At 41.4% G+C, this 17585-nt stretch overlaps 1 protein-coding gene across 5 annotated transcripts in view; it reads left to right on the forward strand.

Annotated features, from left to right (window-relative positions):
• spire1a (spire-type actin nucleation factor 1a) overlaps window positions 1-16381 on the forward strand; it is a 37926-nt gene extending 21545 nt beyond the window's left edge. Inside the window, exons 5-20 of one of the 5 annotated variants that reach the window (XM_049602390.1) lie at window positions 2828-2902; window positions 3032-3196; window positions 3997-4083; window positions 5080-5209; window positions 6048-6089; window positions 8412-8459; window positions 9317-9471; window positions 9656-9737; window positions 9844-9986; window positions 11438-11461; window positions 12139-12168; window positions 12940-13077; window positions 13192-13262; window positions 14088-14115; window positions 14266-14429; window positions 14532-16381. In XM_049602390.1, coding sequence (XP_049458347.1) covers window positions 2828-2902; window positions 3032-3196; window positions 3997-4083; window positions 5080-5209; window positions 6048-6089; window positions 8412-8459; window positions 9317-9471; window positions 9656-9737; window positions 9844-9986; window positions 11438-11461; window positions 12139-12168; window positions 12940-13077; window positions 13192-13262; window positions 14088-14115; window positions 14266-14429; window positions 14532-14799 — 1650 coding nt within the window. In that variant the 3' untranslated portion in view covers window positions 14800-16381. The remainder of the gene's footprint in view (window positions 1-2827; window positions 2903-3031; window positions 3197-3996; window positions 4084-5079; window positions 5210-6047; window positions 6090-8411; window positions 8460-9316; window positions 9472-9655; window positions 9738-9843; window positions 9987-11437; window positions 11462-12138; window positions 12169-12939; window positions 13078-13191; window positions 13263-14087; window positions 14116-14265; window positions 14430-14531) is intronic. The other 4 variants (XM_049602391.1, XM_049602392.1, XM_049602393.1 and 1 more) reach the window with 4 other exon arrangements.
• Window positions 16382-17585: the final 1204 nt, after the last annotated feature.

Consider the following 17585-nt stretch of genomic DNA (forward strand, 5'->3'; position numbering starts at 1 on the left):
TGCATGGATGTGATCTGGCATCCCAATTCTCCATTATTTCTCATTTATTTCTGTACAGAGAGTATTGATACTGGAGTAATTAAGTATGATTAGTAAGGGGTTCCCCCTCTTAGGCTAGTTGCAGACTGCAGGCAAATCAGAATTCTCAGATCAGATCTTTAAGACCGACTGTCCGCACTGTCATTTGCAAGTGATCATATCAGATTATTGTGTCCAGATATCACCAACCTTTCTGCGTGGGTTGCTGTGGTAACAATGTAGGCACCAATAACTACGTAGCTACGTTGGTAACACGGCTCTCCAAAATGAAAGCATGAGAAATAGGGGTGCAGAACTCCCCTGTCGGCAGCTGTCTCTGGACTGTTGTTCCTCATGTTGTCCTCTTAAGTGCTTTGCTAGCAGCAGCATGGATTCTGCTCAGCACTTCTGTCACTCTGGATTTGACATCATTGTTTTATGTTGCATTTCGAGTGATAACAAAAGTCAATGTGAAGCCAGAGCTTAAAGGGAAATTTTGGTTTATTTCAACCCGTCTCCTATCGTCCTAAATTTGTTTCAAGTGACTAGTGACATAGAAATAATAGTTAGCATGTTAGCCGTTAGCCGTTGGCTGCACTTTGGAAAGCAGAGCTAGAGGGATAAACAAACATGGCAGCACACTGGTAAGGTAACATGTTTACATGTTTTCTATATGTTCTCTTATCCTAACGATATGAGGCAGTCTTTGTGGAAAAAAAGCATGTTTAGTGGACTAACTTTACACTTGAAGTATGCCCATTCACTTACGTTTTAACAGGTCTGACGCTACGGCTGTATCTAGGCTAACGGCTAACATGCTAACTATTATTTCTATGTCACTAGTCACTTGAAACAAATTTAGGACGATAGGAGACGGGTTGAAATAAACCGAAATTTCCCTTTAAGGACTGAGAGGCGTCTGTTGACATCCAATTGCATGTCAAATCACCTTAAAATGTAGTTTGGATCCAATTTGGACACAGTCCTCCGGTATGCCAAAAAAACAGATGTGGGCTGGCAGGCTGAACAAGGCCTTAGAGACAGCGTGTTTTAAACTATTAACTAACTGTTAATCAAGATGTGCTGAAATCCTTAATCAAAAATGCTATCAAAGAAATACACCATGGGAGTTGTCATAAGCAGCTTGTGCAGACCCAGACTTTGTAGTTCAGTGTCTAGTCTAATTTCAGAAAAGCTCATTTTAGCAATTACTAGCACAAAATACAAACTACAAGTAAATTTGTGATGACATGAATATGTTGTGTAAAAGTATAATGTGTTGGGAATATTCAAGTAATTGCACTGTTTCTGATAAGTAACATCTTGTTACACCTTAAATTTGCACCTGGCTGACAGTAATAATAAAATCCGCATACGCATACATTTTATTAATGTACCTTATAGAGCCTGTGGGAAAAATATTTGCCACACCCCACTCAAGCACTCCAAAAATAGACATCAAATGAGTTCTTGTACACGCACCAGAACAACTTTGTGTTTCCTGATTGAGTTGCTTGCTGCACAGTATGTACACCAAATACAGTGCCGTGAGTCATGCATTCAGCCTTATGTAATATATGGTTATAGAATCAAGTTTAACCTTATTATAGCAATTTAAGGAGCTTACAGGGGGGGACCACCAGGCTATAGGGGCTGCTTTGCACTCCCTGTAGCACTGAATGTCACTGGATAGTTGCTAATAAGTAACCATGCACAGTATCACACATGCTTACAAATTAGGAGGTCAGTTGTTTTTCTGTCTTCTCTGTCAGTGTTTATCATCTTCTTCTCTTTGGATTCCCCTGTCTTTTCTGCCAATCTAGAAATAAAACCAAAACTGGAATTTGTTGTGAACACTGAGAGTGAGCGACAGCCAGGTTAAGTGTGTTATGGTTTTATAAAAGGAAGAGAGTCCTGGGTAACAAAGATGGCAGGTAAATTGACAGCAGAAATGCATTTGGATATTAGAAGAGAAAGAGAAAGGTCAGATCAGCTGAAAAAAAAGATTATGCGTCAGAAAAAGGAATGTGTTCCAACAGTAAACACAGGTGTGGGTGAATAGATGTGTAGATGATAAGAAAAGCAGCTGTCAACAAGGGACGCTTTGGGCTTTTTTTCTTTGATCTAAGAGTGATATGGTAGATCATGTTAGAGTCACCTGGCCTGAAAACAAATTTTGACAAACCAAAACTTAATTTATGAGTTGAGTATTTGCCTGTTTATGATAGAGGAACATCAAAAACGTACGTGTTGTTTCGGTGGTGGAGCCACTGTAAGAGCACCCTGTCCCTGTCCATCCAGTCTGGGCAGCTGCTTTATCTGTCCTCACTAAGTGCATAGTCATGCTCTCAGTGAAAACAAGTCAACTGAATGGATAGTGTGACAGCAGAGTAAGTGTTTACAATACATCGTCTTGCCACATGCAGCTAACAACAAGGAGAGCGGTCCTCAACCTTACCCAGTTTGACATTTGAACTGGTCACCCAGTTTTCAATAACGAGCTTGTGCAGTGAGGATTCAGCAGGCAGACATTAATAGCAGCCATTATTTAACTATTGACTTCTTTTTTTCTTTCGGGTACACTGTCAATATAAAATGGGACAGATATCGACACGCTCATGTGAAACAACATCCATTGATTTTATTAACCAGACTGCTTTGACAACATGGGCAGTTTGCCAGTGACCTCAGCTCAATATCAGCCAGCACTGCGAATGCGGCGTCATTAGGTGACATTAGAAAGCACTTTTAATTTCTATCTCTGTCTTTCTCCCGCCTTTTTGTTTGTCCTGTCCCTTTTCTTGGCTAGAACCTGAGGAGGATGGAAGGTGAGAATCGTGAGGAGCCTGTTAAAGACCTCAATGAGCTGCAAAATGCAGACTGGGTGAGAAGAATATCTACTTACTGTACAACACTAAGCATCAATAGATTCAACTCTATGACAATGTATTGGCGATTACATAACTTATGCACTGCAGTAATTATCATATCACATCTTTTTTGTCCCCACCAGGCACGGTTTTGGGTGCAGGTAATGCGAGATCTACGAGATGGTGTTAAACTGAAGAAGGTTCAGGAACGCCAGTATAACCCGTTACCCATCGAATACCAGCTCACACCGTACGAAATGCTGATGGATGACATCCGCTCCAAACGCTACAAGCTGCGAAAGGTCATGGTGAGTGAGTCTCTTTGTTGGGAATAACTCCAAACCAACACTTGGCATGTTTTTGTATAATTTTTTATGATCATCTTAAAGGTATACTCTGCAGGAATTGTTGCTTATTCACAGCAGTTAAATTTGGCCGCTCCTCCCTACACTACTTGTACATTCACTGGAAGCCACTGTACCATTGCAGGAACCCAACATTTGTTATAATGGCGATACTTTATAAAGCTAACTAAACTAACCACCAGCACAGGCCAACTCCGTGTCACTCCTCATTCCCTCTTTCAGTACTTGCAGCAAAAGTCAAAGTAAAAGCAAAACCCAGATTCACTCTCATTTTGGAACAGGCTTTGGCTGCTTGGTGTTTTGCCTCACTATATTTGTGTTTTTTTCCACGCTGTGTTTTATATTTACTTTGCTTTCTTTTGCATGCATGCTGCTACCTGGCGGCTACAGTCCTGACCTCACCTTCACGCTATTATTGGCTTCACATCACTGCCCAAAGGTTGCAGCCCAGAAACGCCGTGACCACAAAATAAGAATTAAAAAAGAAAAATGCAGGCGGAAGGCAGAGCTTCTGCAGAAATTTACATTTCCACACACTTGACTTGAAATGACTTTCATAGTCTATACATTTTTTGATTTTTAGGAAACTCCTGCATGGTATACCTTTTAATATTAGTCACATTTCTTAATGCTCTCATGTTGCAATTGTAAATTCTCTCTGCAGGTTGTGACAACCTCTTCAGTGCAGGTATTTAAGAAAAACAATGTCATGATCCTCATCAAATTTAACAATTTCATTCCAGGTGAATGGAGACATCCCACCAAGGTTAAAGAAGAGTGCGCATGAAATCATTCTTGAATTCATCAGGTCGCGACCGCCTCTCAACCCTGTGAGTAGTACACAACATGGTGCCGGTGATCTGTCAGATGATGTATTCCCTAAAGTCTGTTAAGTTTTAGCATTCAGTGTATAGTATTGATATCTGGGGCAAGATGTTAAAACAGTGGACACAAAACCATGCATACGCCTTTTCCTGCACATAAACTGGTATGTATAAAGGAAGAATGTGCAATGAGAATGTGCACATCTCACGCAGACTTGAGACATCTATCGCAGCTAACGTAGTTATGTAGAAACTTAGTTATTAATGGTCTACATGCTACAAATCTCCACAGCCATTCTTAATGATAGCTGCTCTGGTACTGTTATAGAACCTCACTGATGTGAAACAGTGGGTGAAACTGCACCTTCTTTGCTGGGTTGTTAATTGACAGGTCTAATGAGTGGTGGGCCGGGCACAAGTATCGATATGCAAGTAGATGTTTAAGAGCGTTTCTACATCTATTTGTGGCGAACTGTGGGAGTGGAATGAGGCTTGTTCCTGTGTGCCCAGTGCCATAATGATCGAGATTCATAAAACATAATCAGGTGTTTGCTCGGCTTTATAAATCTGAAGAAAAGAATGCAAATGTGCACATGTACTTTGTGCATAGACACAGTTTTAGTATGGATCTACATGAGTGTCTGAGTTTTTATGCACCTGGCCCCTGATGTATTTCTGGTATTCAGTTTTACCTCACCTGAAGAATGACTGATATGCTGATTATCGTCTATTTTAAACCTGCGTGTGAAAACTATACAAGCACACTGGCATTCACAGTAGATGCCAGATGACTGGGTGTGAATAGGGAACATAATGTTACATGCCATCATCACATGGTGGTATTGTTATCAAAGTGCTAAACTTTGACCAACAGAAGAGTTAGATGACAATGCAGTTACAAAATGTGCACTCTTTCTTGGGAGGTGTGAGGGAAAACTCTCACTTGGGTTTCCAAGGTGATGGCAGTGGAGCACTCACTTTGTGTGGTGGTTGTCATGACAGGTCGCAGCCCGTAAACTGAAACCCCACCCGCCACGTCCCAGGAGCCTCCATGAGCGACTGCTGGAGGACATCAAAGCTGAGAGGAAGCTCAGGCCGGTCTCACCGGACATGATCCGCAGAAGCCGCCTGGGTAAGCTGCTAACAGTCACACACATTAACATACTAATGTTTATATGCATGCATGCATAAATGGCCATTAAATGAAAATGAATGTGTCCTTGCAACTCTCTGGATAAAACTTTTAATTTTATCTGGGCAAAAGAGCTTCATTTGTTTCTAATCAGCGAGAGTGCGTCTGTTAACTCCACTCAGGACAAAAACCATTAACCGTGACTTGACCACATCCATCATGATTACTCTTAACAGCCCTCTTCCTGCATTGATCTGCTCACTTTATCAAAGGTGTCATAATATTTAAACAAGGATCACTTTGACTGCTGCTGTTAGCTTTGAGTTGTTTGCCAGACCTGCACTGCTAAAGTAAATGTTGTGGTCCCTGACAAATCTGCTCCTGGGCTGATAAGCTCTTTGGTGTGAACTTAATAACATGATTCTGGCATGTTATGCAACCCTTTGTGGTTGGGAGATATCCTTTTGGTATGCAGTCATCATAATTGGCCAATTAGAGGTAGTGTTTTTGCCATTTAAGGCTTTAATCAGATCAGTACATATGTAGTCAATCTATACTGTACAGCGCTTTTATGCAGTTTATACAAAACACCTATTGTGAGGGGATTTAAGAGAGTGATATGGAGCAGTGGTTGTATAATCATACACATGAAAAGCTTCATATATTATTCTAAACATGCTATGGTTTTGTAATAATGTTAGATTTACAGGAGAAAATGAGAATATGTTTTATTTACTTAGATGATTTATTGACTTTCATCCATTTTAACTCTCATGGGTTTCTTTTTCTCCTGTTTGCTCCCATTTCCTTTTATTTCAAACATGGGCATATCTGTCAGTCATGCGACCTCTTAGCATGTCTTACAGCTTTGACTCATCAGGTAAAGTTTCACGTCACCTATTGTGTTCCTATTGTTGTACCTTGTGTTTCATTCCAGGCTATTTTCAGGGTTAGCTCCTGCTTCTCCCTGATTTAAACACAAACGCACACCTTATTATTATTTCATGCTTGTGTTGTACAAGTGGCATACTACTGTCACTTACTGGCTGCTGTGATACCGACACCTACTGTACTTGAGGAAAATATGGGTCAACCACTGTAACGAAGGCCTTGTTTAGACTGCTGACCCAAATCTGTCTGTTTTTATTTGGCATATTGAGATTGTATACAGATTAATTTTAGAAAATCACCAGGCAGCAGGAAAACCAAACAAACATTGCAAATCCGATCCAAGCCACATTTAGAGGTGGTTTTAAATGTGATTGCAATTGCATGGAGACGTGTCTCAATCCAGATACTCAAATTGGATTTTAAAGTGTTTTTCCCAACACAACACACAACGATGACCTCAGATCCAGAGTGACGGATGGCACCAAATCTCTCGCTGTACAGTAAAGCCCACCATGACTGCAGCACGGAGCATTATACAGTGTTTACCAGCCCTCTCTGTGACTGACTTCGTCTGCGTTGCGACTTGACAGCCCATTTGTTTTGAGCGGGAAATGATAGACCTCCATTTCTCATACATCCACATTGGAAAGCCACAACTAGCTACAGAGAGGGCTTGGCAATATATAAAAATTATAATGATATTGTGATATGAGACTAGGGGCCTGTCCCAATACCCACACTTCCCCTAGAAATACCCACTTGCACTTGGTTGTGTACGTTCACGTTTAAGCGAGTGGTGTCCCAAAACAGAATTGAGGTAGTAGAAGTGGTTTCCAACACTTAAAACCCACCCTAGATTCCAAGGGAGCCCCGACCCACACTTTCAGTGAAGTGGAAGATGAAATTTCCCAGAACACCTTGCGAAGTCAGCAACTTCGGCAAGTTTTGGAAAACAATTTGTGACTGTACGATCGGAATGTAGCCCATACAAACAACAGATGGTTGGACTAGTGTACAAAATCGAACAAAATCATTGTAGGTGCCTCCTGTTTTCAGCATTTCTTCTCCGTTTATTCATCAGATGGAGAAGAATGAACATAGCTCACGCCACAACACAAGCGCTGGAGCCGGCATTTTCAAACCTGAATCACTACCAGTATCTTGCGTCGCTGCTACGCGTGATGTATGCCTGTACGTCGGCCATGTCGATTTGCATGAAGTGGCGTCTCATTTCTTAGGGAAAAATCTCTACCCTAATATTTCTCACTTCACTCATCAAGGGTTATCTCGCAAATGAGGGCACTCTTTAAGAGGTAGAAATGGGATTGGGCCTAGATATTGTCTTAGATTTCATATATTAGATATCATAAGTGTTTCTGAAATTACCAGACTGTTTTAGCTGTTGTATAATTTGTCTTTACCCCACTTAGTCCTTACATCCACATTACTGATGATTATTTATCAAAAATCTTATTGTGTGAAAGCACCAATTGTCAACTCTACAATATTGTTGCAATATCAATATCGAGGTATTGTTCTCTGTATTACCCTGCCCTACTATGGAGTTAGGGATGCATACATGGTTGCCACAGCAACCCACGTTTGTATACACAAATCCAATCTGATCACTAGCAAATAACAGTTTGGACAGTCTGTCTTTAAAACCTGATTGAGATTTGCTGGGAGGTATAATAAAAACATGGCTTCAAAGCAGGAATTCTTTATTTTAGTCATTTATGAGTGAGTGAGTTTGACAGCGTGACCCTGTAGTAGTGACTCACAGGGACCATCTGTGGTCTAGGTGATGAGGGATAGCCATTGAACCAGAGCCAGTAGGGTGAGATTACAGATCATCACTTTGCCCCTGCAGCCAGTCTGCCCCGCTCGTCACCCTAATCCGCTCTCACTGAGGAATATGACACATTACGTAACACTGGTGTCGGCAGCCTACCTCAGATGGAAAGTTGAATGGCAGATGATCGTCTGAATGTCGCACCACGGTTTCACAGGATGACCGTAATCCACACGGATATACGAGAATAACCTTTTGCACCGTGGCTGCACTCATTGTCTTTCTCCGCTTTCCCCGGCTCTTCCCCTTCAGTCACCCCTCCCTCTGTGCTTTCCAGCTGTGCACAACGTATTTGTTCGAGCGTAGCACACAACCACACAGCATCCACTCAGTTCACACCTGGTCTGACAGATGCTTGTTGCTGTCAAGTCCTCCCTGTGGTTCTCGTCTGGTGTCAGGAATCAATATATGAATGTGTGTGGTCCTGCTGAAGGTTACATTCCCTTAATTCCCTTACAGGTGCAGGGAAAAGCATCAGCACTCCTCAGGACTTGTTCCGCAGCTCAGGTAAAGAAGTATTCGGTGTGTTTCCATCCACCTCTTTTTATGCGCATTTTCAGTTTGTGCATGAAATAACCTGAGAGGAAACATTAACAATTCAAAAAAGTCTCTCAATCCTGCAAAAAAAGTTGTTATGCATGGGGGAGGTGGAAAAGTGGGTATATCAATAAAAAGTAAATGCAGCAAAGTCCAGTAGAAACAGATTCAGCAAATCAATGATGACCTACCATCACTGCATAGCCACTGCAAGCTTTCCTTGTCCTCTCTGAGTGGTCACGCTTGTACAAGCTGTTGCCAGTTCTTTCAAGAGCTTATAACTGTAATATTAGTTGTTATACATCCATTGTCTTCTTCAGTTTGAGGTCTGACTGGCGCTCTTTTAAATAAGCCATTTTGTTGTGCCTTCTTTTTCTTCTCCTGACTACAGAAATAGCACCACCCTCTGCTATCTCAGTGAACCAGCTCTTAAATTTGCATGACAGTAGCGGTTGGAAAGCGCCTGAATTTGCACTTTCTTTTGACTGTTTTCTGAAAGTGTGTTTAAAATTTGTACAACATTTGGATAGAAACCCAACTTGCGTCTCATGGGTGTGAAGCTAGCATCAGTGGTGTGATCTTCGACCTTTGTAACATAAAGGACTTTGATTTCGATGACAGTATTCAGGAAGAAATCTATATGGTTGGGGTTTATCTTGGTCACCATGTGGCCTTTATATACTGACTCTGTTGTTTTATGTAGTAACAATACAAATACACCCAGTGTTTACACAGAAGGCATGATGGCCAGCTGTTAGATAAGGAGATGATTCATGAGAATTTATGGTTTACTTAGAACAGAACGTCAATCCTATCTTTCCCCGCAGACACTCCTGATGCACCCAGGAAACTGGCGGTCAGCACCCAGTCTCTGGCCAGTGGCACCGTGGGACCCAGTCAAGGTGGGGCGCTGCCTCTAAGCCAGAGGAAGAGGCTGCTCAGAGCACCCACGCTGGCTGAGCTGGACAGCTCCGAATCTGATGTAAGATGTCTGACTCTTATTGTCTAAGCTCATAAGATGATCGTCACCACCTTAACCTAGTTCCAGTTTAGCAGCTTGAAAAATGTTGATGCAACTTCAGCATATGTGTTGCCATGCAATATTGAAAGTAACTTAAAGCTTTTGGTGTCACATGACTAAATAAGTGTAATCTTCTGTTGGACAGGACGAGCCCACGCGAAGCAGCTCCAGTATGTCCACGTCTTTGATGGAGGACACGTCACCTGAGTCTGCCATAGGGAAGAAAGGTAGAAACTACTTTATGATGACTGCTGTAACATCCAAGTTGTCTTTATAATGTTCATTCTTTAACAGTCTTGTCACATGTTGTTCTTTTGTGTCTTGTGTCTCCAGCTCCTCCAAAGTTCCTGCCAGTCTCTGCCACCCCACAGCCAGACAAGCGTCAGTCCCCACAGAGGCGGCACTCTATTGAGAAGGAGGCCCCCACCAGTGTCTGCACCTTTGCACCTCCATCCAGACAGAGCTCCAAGTCTTTGGTATGTTAACTGGGGCGTTATGTCTGTTGGATTAACCATCACAGCCTGAATTAAGGAACAAAAAAATGAAGTCTCTAAGGTTGATGACAGGACCTTAACCTCCCAGACGATTTTATTGACATAACAAATTTTACTGCATCAGCTGCAAATACACTCATATTATGTGATTAAACAAAGCTGATAAATAATGTTCTTTATTGCCATATCTCAGATTATTGTCCCTAAATGTCTCTACTAGCAGCATCTCTAATCAGTCAAGGAATTCAGTCTTCTCAGTGATGAAAGTAGGGGTGGGCGATGTATCGAATGTATCCAGTATACTCAAATATAATTTTTTGTGCGATATGACAGATGACCTTATTATCATTTCAAGATATACCTTGCCCATTTTAGTAGTTTGTAATGCATTAAAAGCTGGCTGTGTGTACGTGCAGGGGACTTGCTCTCCCTCTGTCACACTCACAGACACTCTAAACTGATCAACCACGCCCACCAGTTTAACATTAGTCATTGTCCGAGTTCACTACAATTCTGAATGGAAGAAGATCCTGAGGTGCGTCTATCATCTGGAGGTGGTTCAGTGTCAGGAAGGCAGATGTGGAATAGACTACTATCCTCTGGAGAATAGGCCACAAATCAATTTCAATTTGAAATTAAAAAAAAAGAAAGGAAGAATATGCTAAAACATTGTAGAATAACAAATCATTCACATGGACATTACATTACGAATTAACTCTGGCTGAATCTACCAACGACACTGGATATATTTCCATTTTATCTGTTGAATTTACTCCCGTCCTGTGACCGGGCATTCATTTGCCATGAGGTCATTGATTGTGTCTGTGCCGGTCGTATGATTGTAGTGAGGTTGATGGATGTAATTGAAACCACAGGACAGGCCGCTGTATGAAGGTTCATTCTCACCACGTAATGGCAGATCTCTGGTGCCATGGCAGACCTCTGGTGCCAAACCAGAGGCCCTGATCTCAGCCATCATGAAATCAGAGGAACTTCAAACCCCAGAGGAGACAGCTCTCCTGGGGAAAATTGTGACACCAATTTATTTATTTATTTTACTTTTTGTCTTTCATGTTGGTGATCACATCCTGTCTTGCCTCTTAAATATGAGAATAATTAAACTCCTTGGTGACAGACTGAGGTAATCAAAAGCCACGCAGTTACAGTTTTCTAGTCCCTCTTTTCATGATAAAATCAACGTGTTATTTCTTTTACCTGAAGCCATGTTTGACACAAGCACATGCTCAAACATGCTTTGCCTTTCACATACATACTAGGAGTTGAGTTTCTCATGTAGAAGTTGAACAGTAAGATCTTTGTTGCAGCTCCCTTCCCTGTCTCGTACTTATATATCATTAAAATGTTTACACTGGTCAGCTGTCCTGTCCCAGAGACTTACTTGCAGTCATTTCCTATTTTCCATAATGCTGCAGCTGATGGCGGATCCCAGCGCCAAGGTAACCTGGTCAACCTTCTGTCTATATCATCATCAACCCATTTTGAATTTTGCTCGATAATATGCCATTATACTTGAGAAAAACTTAGAGTGGGACAGATTATGTGGAAACAGTAGAGAAGATTGATTTAGGAAAGACTAGCAGTGATGAGTAAGATTATATAGATAAGACTTAATTAAAGCCAGGCTGGGGAAATTAACATGTTACAGCAGCTCAGGAGTCAGACACATGAGGAATAAGGAAAATGTGATGGAGTGATAAGTAAGGATAAAAATACGGCAAAATACAATTAGATAAAATAAAAATAGAACAATATAATAATTATGTAATAATAGACATGCCGTAAGAAGTGTAGACCAGACTGAGACACCAGCTATGATCCTGAAATCATGAGATAATGAAGGCTGCCATCCCATTAAATTCTTGGGACCTTATTTAATTTCATGCCACACAAGATGCTACATTAATAGTATAAGCTCATGCGAAGACAGTTTGTGGTATAATGATTGAATGTTCTTAGGAAAGACGGCTGTAAATAAGATGTAACTGGCAGCCTCTCAAAATATCCTAATAGATCATCTTGATCATTCAACCTTTTGAAGCCGTCTGTATGTGCTTGTGTGAATTTATGGTCCTGCTCCTGTTTGAACGTACTGTTCCCTCTGTCTGCTGGTCAGGTGGAAGCTGCCAGTGGTGCTCAGGGCCCGGTATGTCACTGTTGCTGCACATCATCAAAGACACATAACACTGTGTGGAACCCATCAGAATGTTGTGTAATTCAATAGACTTGTTTTAGATGAATGTGACCTCGCGTCATGGCCATTTTGTGAATGGGAGATCTGCAGCGCACTGAAAATAGCTCGGGGAAAGTTAAAGAGAAAGTTGAGAAATGATCTTTAAACATTTACAGCAGTCTTGCATTTTCTAATCTGAGCCAAATGAAGGACACTGAGAGTAAATGATTGGTGAAGAAGTTCCCTGAGCGATTTTCACTCTGACTTTGGGTGCATTAAGCTATAACGCTGAGACAAAAGATAGATGTTGAAAGTGTTGAATAGGCTCCCAGCTTTGTCACAAGTCTCCTGGCAATCACAACTTGCATCATGATGGGGGTCCAGTAATCTGTTTTACTTCAAATACAATGATAGAATAATTGTGAATTTATAGCCAAAAGCGGTGGACCACCAACATGACGGGAGTGTTGCATCTACAGCATGCTCTGTACATTATTTTCTGTTCATTGCCACACTGTCATGTCAGTGGAAGCATCATTTGTGGTTGACAATGAGCATAGAAGATTGGTGTTTTAACCTTCACCTTCACCACCTCATCGCATGCTTGGTGTTTTGGTTAAGTGGGTGTCAGTGTCATTGCCAGCACATATCGTCCCTTCTTGTGTTTGCAGTGTTTCAGGTTACATCTTCCCTAATCTGCAGATGTAAGGCAGTTTGCTAATGTGATGTGTGTTTATCCTCCAGGAGGAGTTCTGCTACCCGGTGGAGTGCCTGGCTCTGACAGTGGAGGAGGTGATGCACATCAGGCAGGTTCTGGTCAAGGCTGAGCTGGAGAAGTTTCAGCAGTATAAAGACATCTACACTGCCCTCAAGAAAGGAAAAGTAGGCACCATATGTAGAGTTCTTGTCAGCGGAGTGATGATATTTCACGGCTGTCATTTAAATGCAACAGATTGAATGCACCGTCTTCACCTCGCCTCATGCTCTCCTCTCTAGGTTTGCTTTTCATGTCGGACCAAGAGGTTCTCTCTCTTCACCTGGTCCTACACCTGCCAGTTCTGCAAAAGGTAAACGGAATAAATATTAATAGAACTTCTCAGCTTAAAGGGCAACTCCACCAATTTTACACATTAATGTCTGTTTGCGGGTGTTAGGAAGTACTGCTGCATTTGTTAAAAAAAAGTTGTATGAAGTTGTTTGAGGCTGCAGAGGGAGCTTCTTTCCTTCCTTAAGTGATGTCGCTTGACTCGGCGTCGCTTAGGTCTGAAGGCTAGAGGTCTTAACAGGCCAAAAATGATGGACGCAGAAAATGCATTGCAAGATCTCTTTGTACCCAACAGTTTTAAAATTGCATTTACCCGACCTGTTTCTGCCCGAGATATTAGAGACCCGACTCGGTGCATGTCCAAGATCATCTATTTTGTGTACCAAACAAACCTGGTAATTAAAATTGCTGATCTGCTGCTAAAAATGTTTTTCATGTCAGATATAACCAGCAGTAATAGAATGGGACCCGACCCGGACCAAGTTGTACCATATAAAAACATGGACCCGAAGCCGTGCGGATACGGGGTTGAGTCTTTTGTCCTAGGGTCTAGGTAGTCCGTGTAGCAGCTGAAGGCTACGTTAGTTGCAATAGTGGCTACAAGCATGACACACGTGAATCTTCAAAGCAAATGTCTGAGGACCAGTTGCATCGTCGTCATGAAGTGTAGAATATAAAGGACGATATTTCTGGTACTTTTGCATCAATTTTGATCCTTATGGTTTTAAACTGTCCGTCATGAGTCAGACAATGTTACAGGATTACAGTGTAAATCAGTGGAGTGCTGTTTAAGTATAGCATCTGTTTAGTCATGTTCGACCTAACAGCTCATTTTTATCTTCCCCAGGCCTGTGTGTTCCCAGTGCTCCAAAAAGGTAGGCGGCTGTTGAGCTTTATTTAACACACTTTTGAACACTCACTTCACAATTCGTTGACACTCTTGACACCTGTTGGCACTAACAGATCCTCCAAAACTGCATTTTGCTTTTTCATTTTTAACCATTGTGTGTTTCTTTTTACCTCAGATGCGGCTGCCATCCAAGCCCTACTCCACCTTGCCCATTTATTCTTTGGGCCCTGGTGCTGCAGCTAAAGAAGAGGCAAGTGGAGCATCTGCTCCTGCTGAGCCAGAAAAGAACCCATTTGGGTCCGGACACAGCCGACACAGCTTACGCAGAAGTGTTTACAAGTATGTTACTATAGACTGTGCCATTTCTTTTTATACACTAAGGAGCTATGGTGAAAATGTCATGCTTTGTCTGATGAGTTCATCATTTCTTCCTATCCTCAGGTTGTCTAAGCACAGCAGTAGTGGCAGCAAAGATGGCCGGTCACAGGACGAACCTGAGCTGCCGAAGGAGCTCACTGAGGACTGGGTCACTATGGAGATCTGCGTAGACTGCAAAAAGTTCATCACAGAGATCATCACCTCCAGCAAGCGCAGCCTCTGCGTGGCCACCAAACGGGCCCGTCTCAACCGCAAAACCCAGTCCTTCTACATGTCATCGTCTAACTCTGTCAACTTCAGGCCCTCTGAGCGCACCATCAGTGAGGTGTAGAGAGCGGGGCCGCCCTACGCACTTTCCTTCACTCCTCCCCCAGAGCCTAGTCATTCAATAAGAAAATAAATAAATCCCTTCAATGAAGCCAGTTCGTTCCACCCCAAAGTTAGTAAAGGTTCTTATACCTTACCCCGTCTCAGGAAAAGTTGGCACGCTGTGATTGGTCATGACTAGTCAGGACTGTGCAGTAGCTGCCAGATAACAGAGAGCCATGTTTCTTTAAAGTGATAATTCAGGATAAAATGGGTAAACATCGCTATTGTGAACCAGGTAAGAGAATGTATATCTGACATAAGAGCGATCAGATGATACAGAAAGCCAAAAGCTGCAGTGATAAACGTGTAAATAGTACAAGCCCGGCCCTAATCTTAGCTATGAATACGTTTTCCAGTTCCTGTTTACTTCTAGCACTCAGGATAAACAACAGATTGTCTTTTTGACAGAAATGCACTGTAGATCCTCCTACCAGGTCTGTTGGGGTAGACCACCCCCCCTGCCCCCTCTCTCTTATTCTTCCAGCAACAATTATGCCAAATGTTTCATCATTCATTTTTTTAGCCAGTTTAAATGCACATTCACTGTTCTCTCATGTTGTTGGGCAACACATCGAAGGGTGAGAGTAGTCAGATTATTTTTCTGGGTGGGTTTAGTTTTAATGTGTTCAATTCTGTGCCTGGTGCCAAAATGTAATTCCTTTCTTTGAATGCCTTCATAGTTACGGACCTGTTGTACATAGGTGTGATAAACTCAATAGGGGACATTTTTAGGGCAATCCAAGGTTGGGTTTCTTGCCCTTTCCATGTTCCAGGCGGGGCAACAGAAGCACAGAGACGTAGGGTTGTGAATGTGTACATGCTGTATATCTTAATTGTTCCAAATTTAATATAAAAAGCTTAACAAAGTAGAAATTTAATTTTACCATGTTTTAAGATATTTGCCTCTGGAGTTACTTTATTTGAAATTCTTCTCTGACACCTCTGTTATTAGTGTTATTATGTTTGTGTAATATTAAGATTTTATTTCTATTGTATAGTTTATAAACTCCTCAGTGTTAAGACTCCTCTAAATCGCAAATCGCACTTTTATTGGACCAATTTATTGTTTATGTTGGGTTTTTGTCTTAATGAATAATAATTATAAATCTTTTTTTTTTCTCTCTCTTTCACCTCTTGGGGGATCCATAGTGCCATTTCCCAGAGTTCCTCATGAATGAAAATGTGTGTGAATGGCTGCAGGTTGTTTGTGAGTAAGAAATGAATAATGGCTAAAACAAAACTCTCCATTTAATTGAATGTAGGCGAGTATATAACTGTCACTGAATATGCTTTATGATTGTGTTTTCCCTTTCAAAAGACATGTATTCACACACACACCTAAACACAAATGTTTATATCGTGTGTTTTGTGACAGTTGTTACCAAATGAACACAAAGCCAGCCTGTTCAATAATGACGCCATGTTCCAGTGACACCATCCGACCAGTTTTATTTTAGACCTCTGTAAGGAATGTATGCATGCTGTACTGTGATCTGTTCGTTTTTTTCAAAGACATTATAATAAAATCATGATTCTTACCTTGACTCATGTATACCTGTTACAGAATTCAAAGCCTGGTGAGTTGAACAGATGTGCAGAATTACAGAGGACATTTGTCATATTGAGCAGCAGAGGGCGATGCAGGTACGATGAATGGAAAGCTTTCTGTTAGGCTTCACATCAGCCTGTGGTCTTAGGGACATCAGGTGGTGGAGGCTGTGTATTGCATTTTAATTTGTTGCCATATTCAGACTGATAGATAAGATTAGACTGATTAAATGCTGTCAAAGAAATGCTGTCATTGCAGTTGACCCACTGCAAAAGTCATCATTTTAGAGATGGTGAAAGTGCTTTAAATTCAAGCATGAGCTACCTGGAGACTTTTACTCACAAGCAGTACTAATGCCACTTGTTTTTTTGTTTTGTTTTTTTTATTAACTTGATTTTTTCCTCTTTTACATGATTTTATGAAGCCCCTGAAGCACCTCAAAAGTGAATGTTTTAACTTGTGAGTTAATTATGTTGTGGAAACAACTTTTTTTTTTTTTTTTTAATCTTGTATGCTTGTATCACCTTTTGGGACTTTAGTTCCTGGGTTCCCAACCTGGGGGTCGCCAAAGCTTCACAGGGGGTTGACCGAAAGGCCTTCTTGATTTAAAGGTATGTACGGAAAAAAAAAAAGTATACAATGGGCCTATATCTCAGCATTTCATTCATTTATGGTAAGAAAACAAAATGGAATTGGTATTCTTAAAGTTTAGCTTATTATTCAAGATATAAATTCTCACAGAATAAAGGCACGGTGATGACCTGAACACAAGCTACACTCAAAAAGCCTTCAATCTCTGCAAAACAGCCTCGTCCTGCATTAGTAAAGTGTGCAGTAAAACAACCCAAAGAGCTAATAGAAGAGGCCATGCATCTGCGAGAGGAAAAAAATGAATATGTATAAAATAGTAATGATAAAAAGATAAAAGTCTATCATTTTCATCCACTTATTTGGAGCCTGGTCCCGACCAAAGCACTCCAGACCTCCCTCTCCTCAGCAACGCTTTCCACCTCCTCCTGGGGGACCCCGAGGTGTTCCCAGGCCAGATGAGATATGTAATCTCTCCAGCGTGTTCTGGGTTTAACGCGGGGCCTCCTTGATTGTTAAATTGAATTAGTTAGTTAGTTGACTTGGAAAAAAAAATAAAAATAAAAATTACAAGACAGAGAATTGTATTTAGAAGTGTCTAAAAATATCCA

This window comes from Epinephelus fuscoguttatus, linkage group LG17 (assembly GCF_011397635.1).
Source record: "Epinephelus fuscoguttatus linkage group LG17, E.fuscoguttatus.final_Chr_v1".
NCBI classification, from domain to species: Eukaryota; Metazoa; Chordata; class Actinopteri; order Perciformes; family Serranidae; genus Epinephelus; species Epinephelus fuscoguttatus.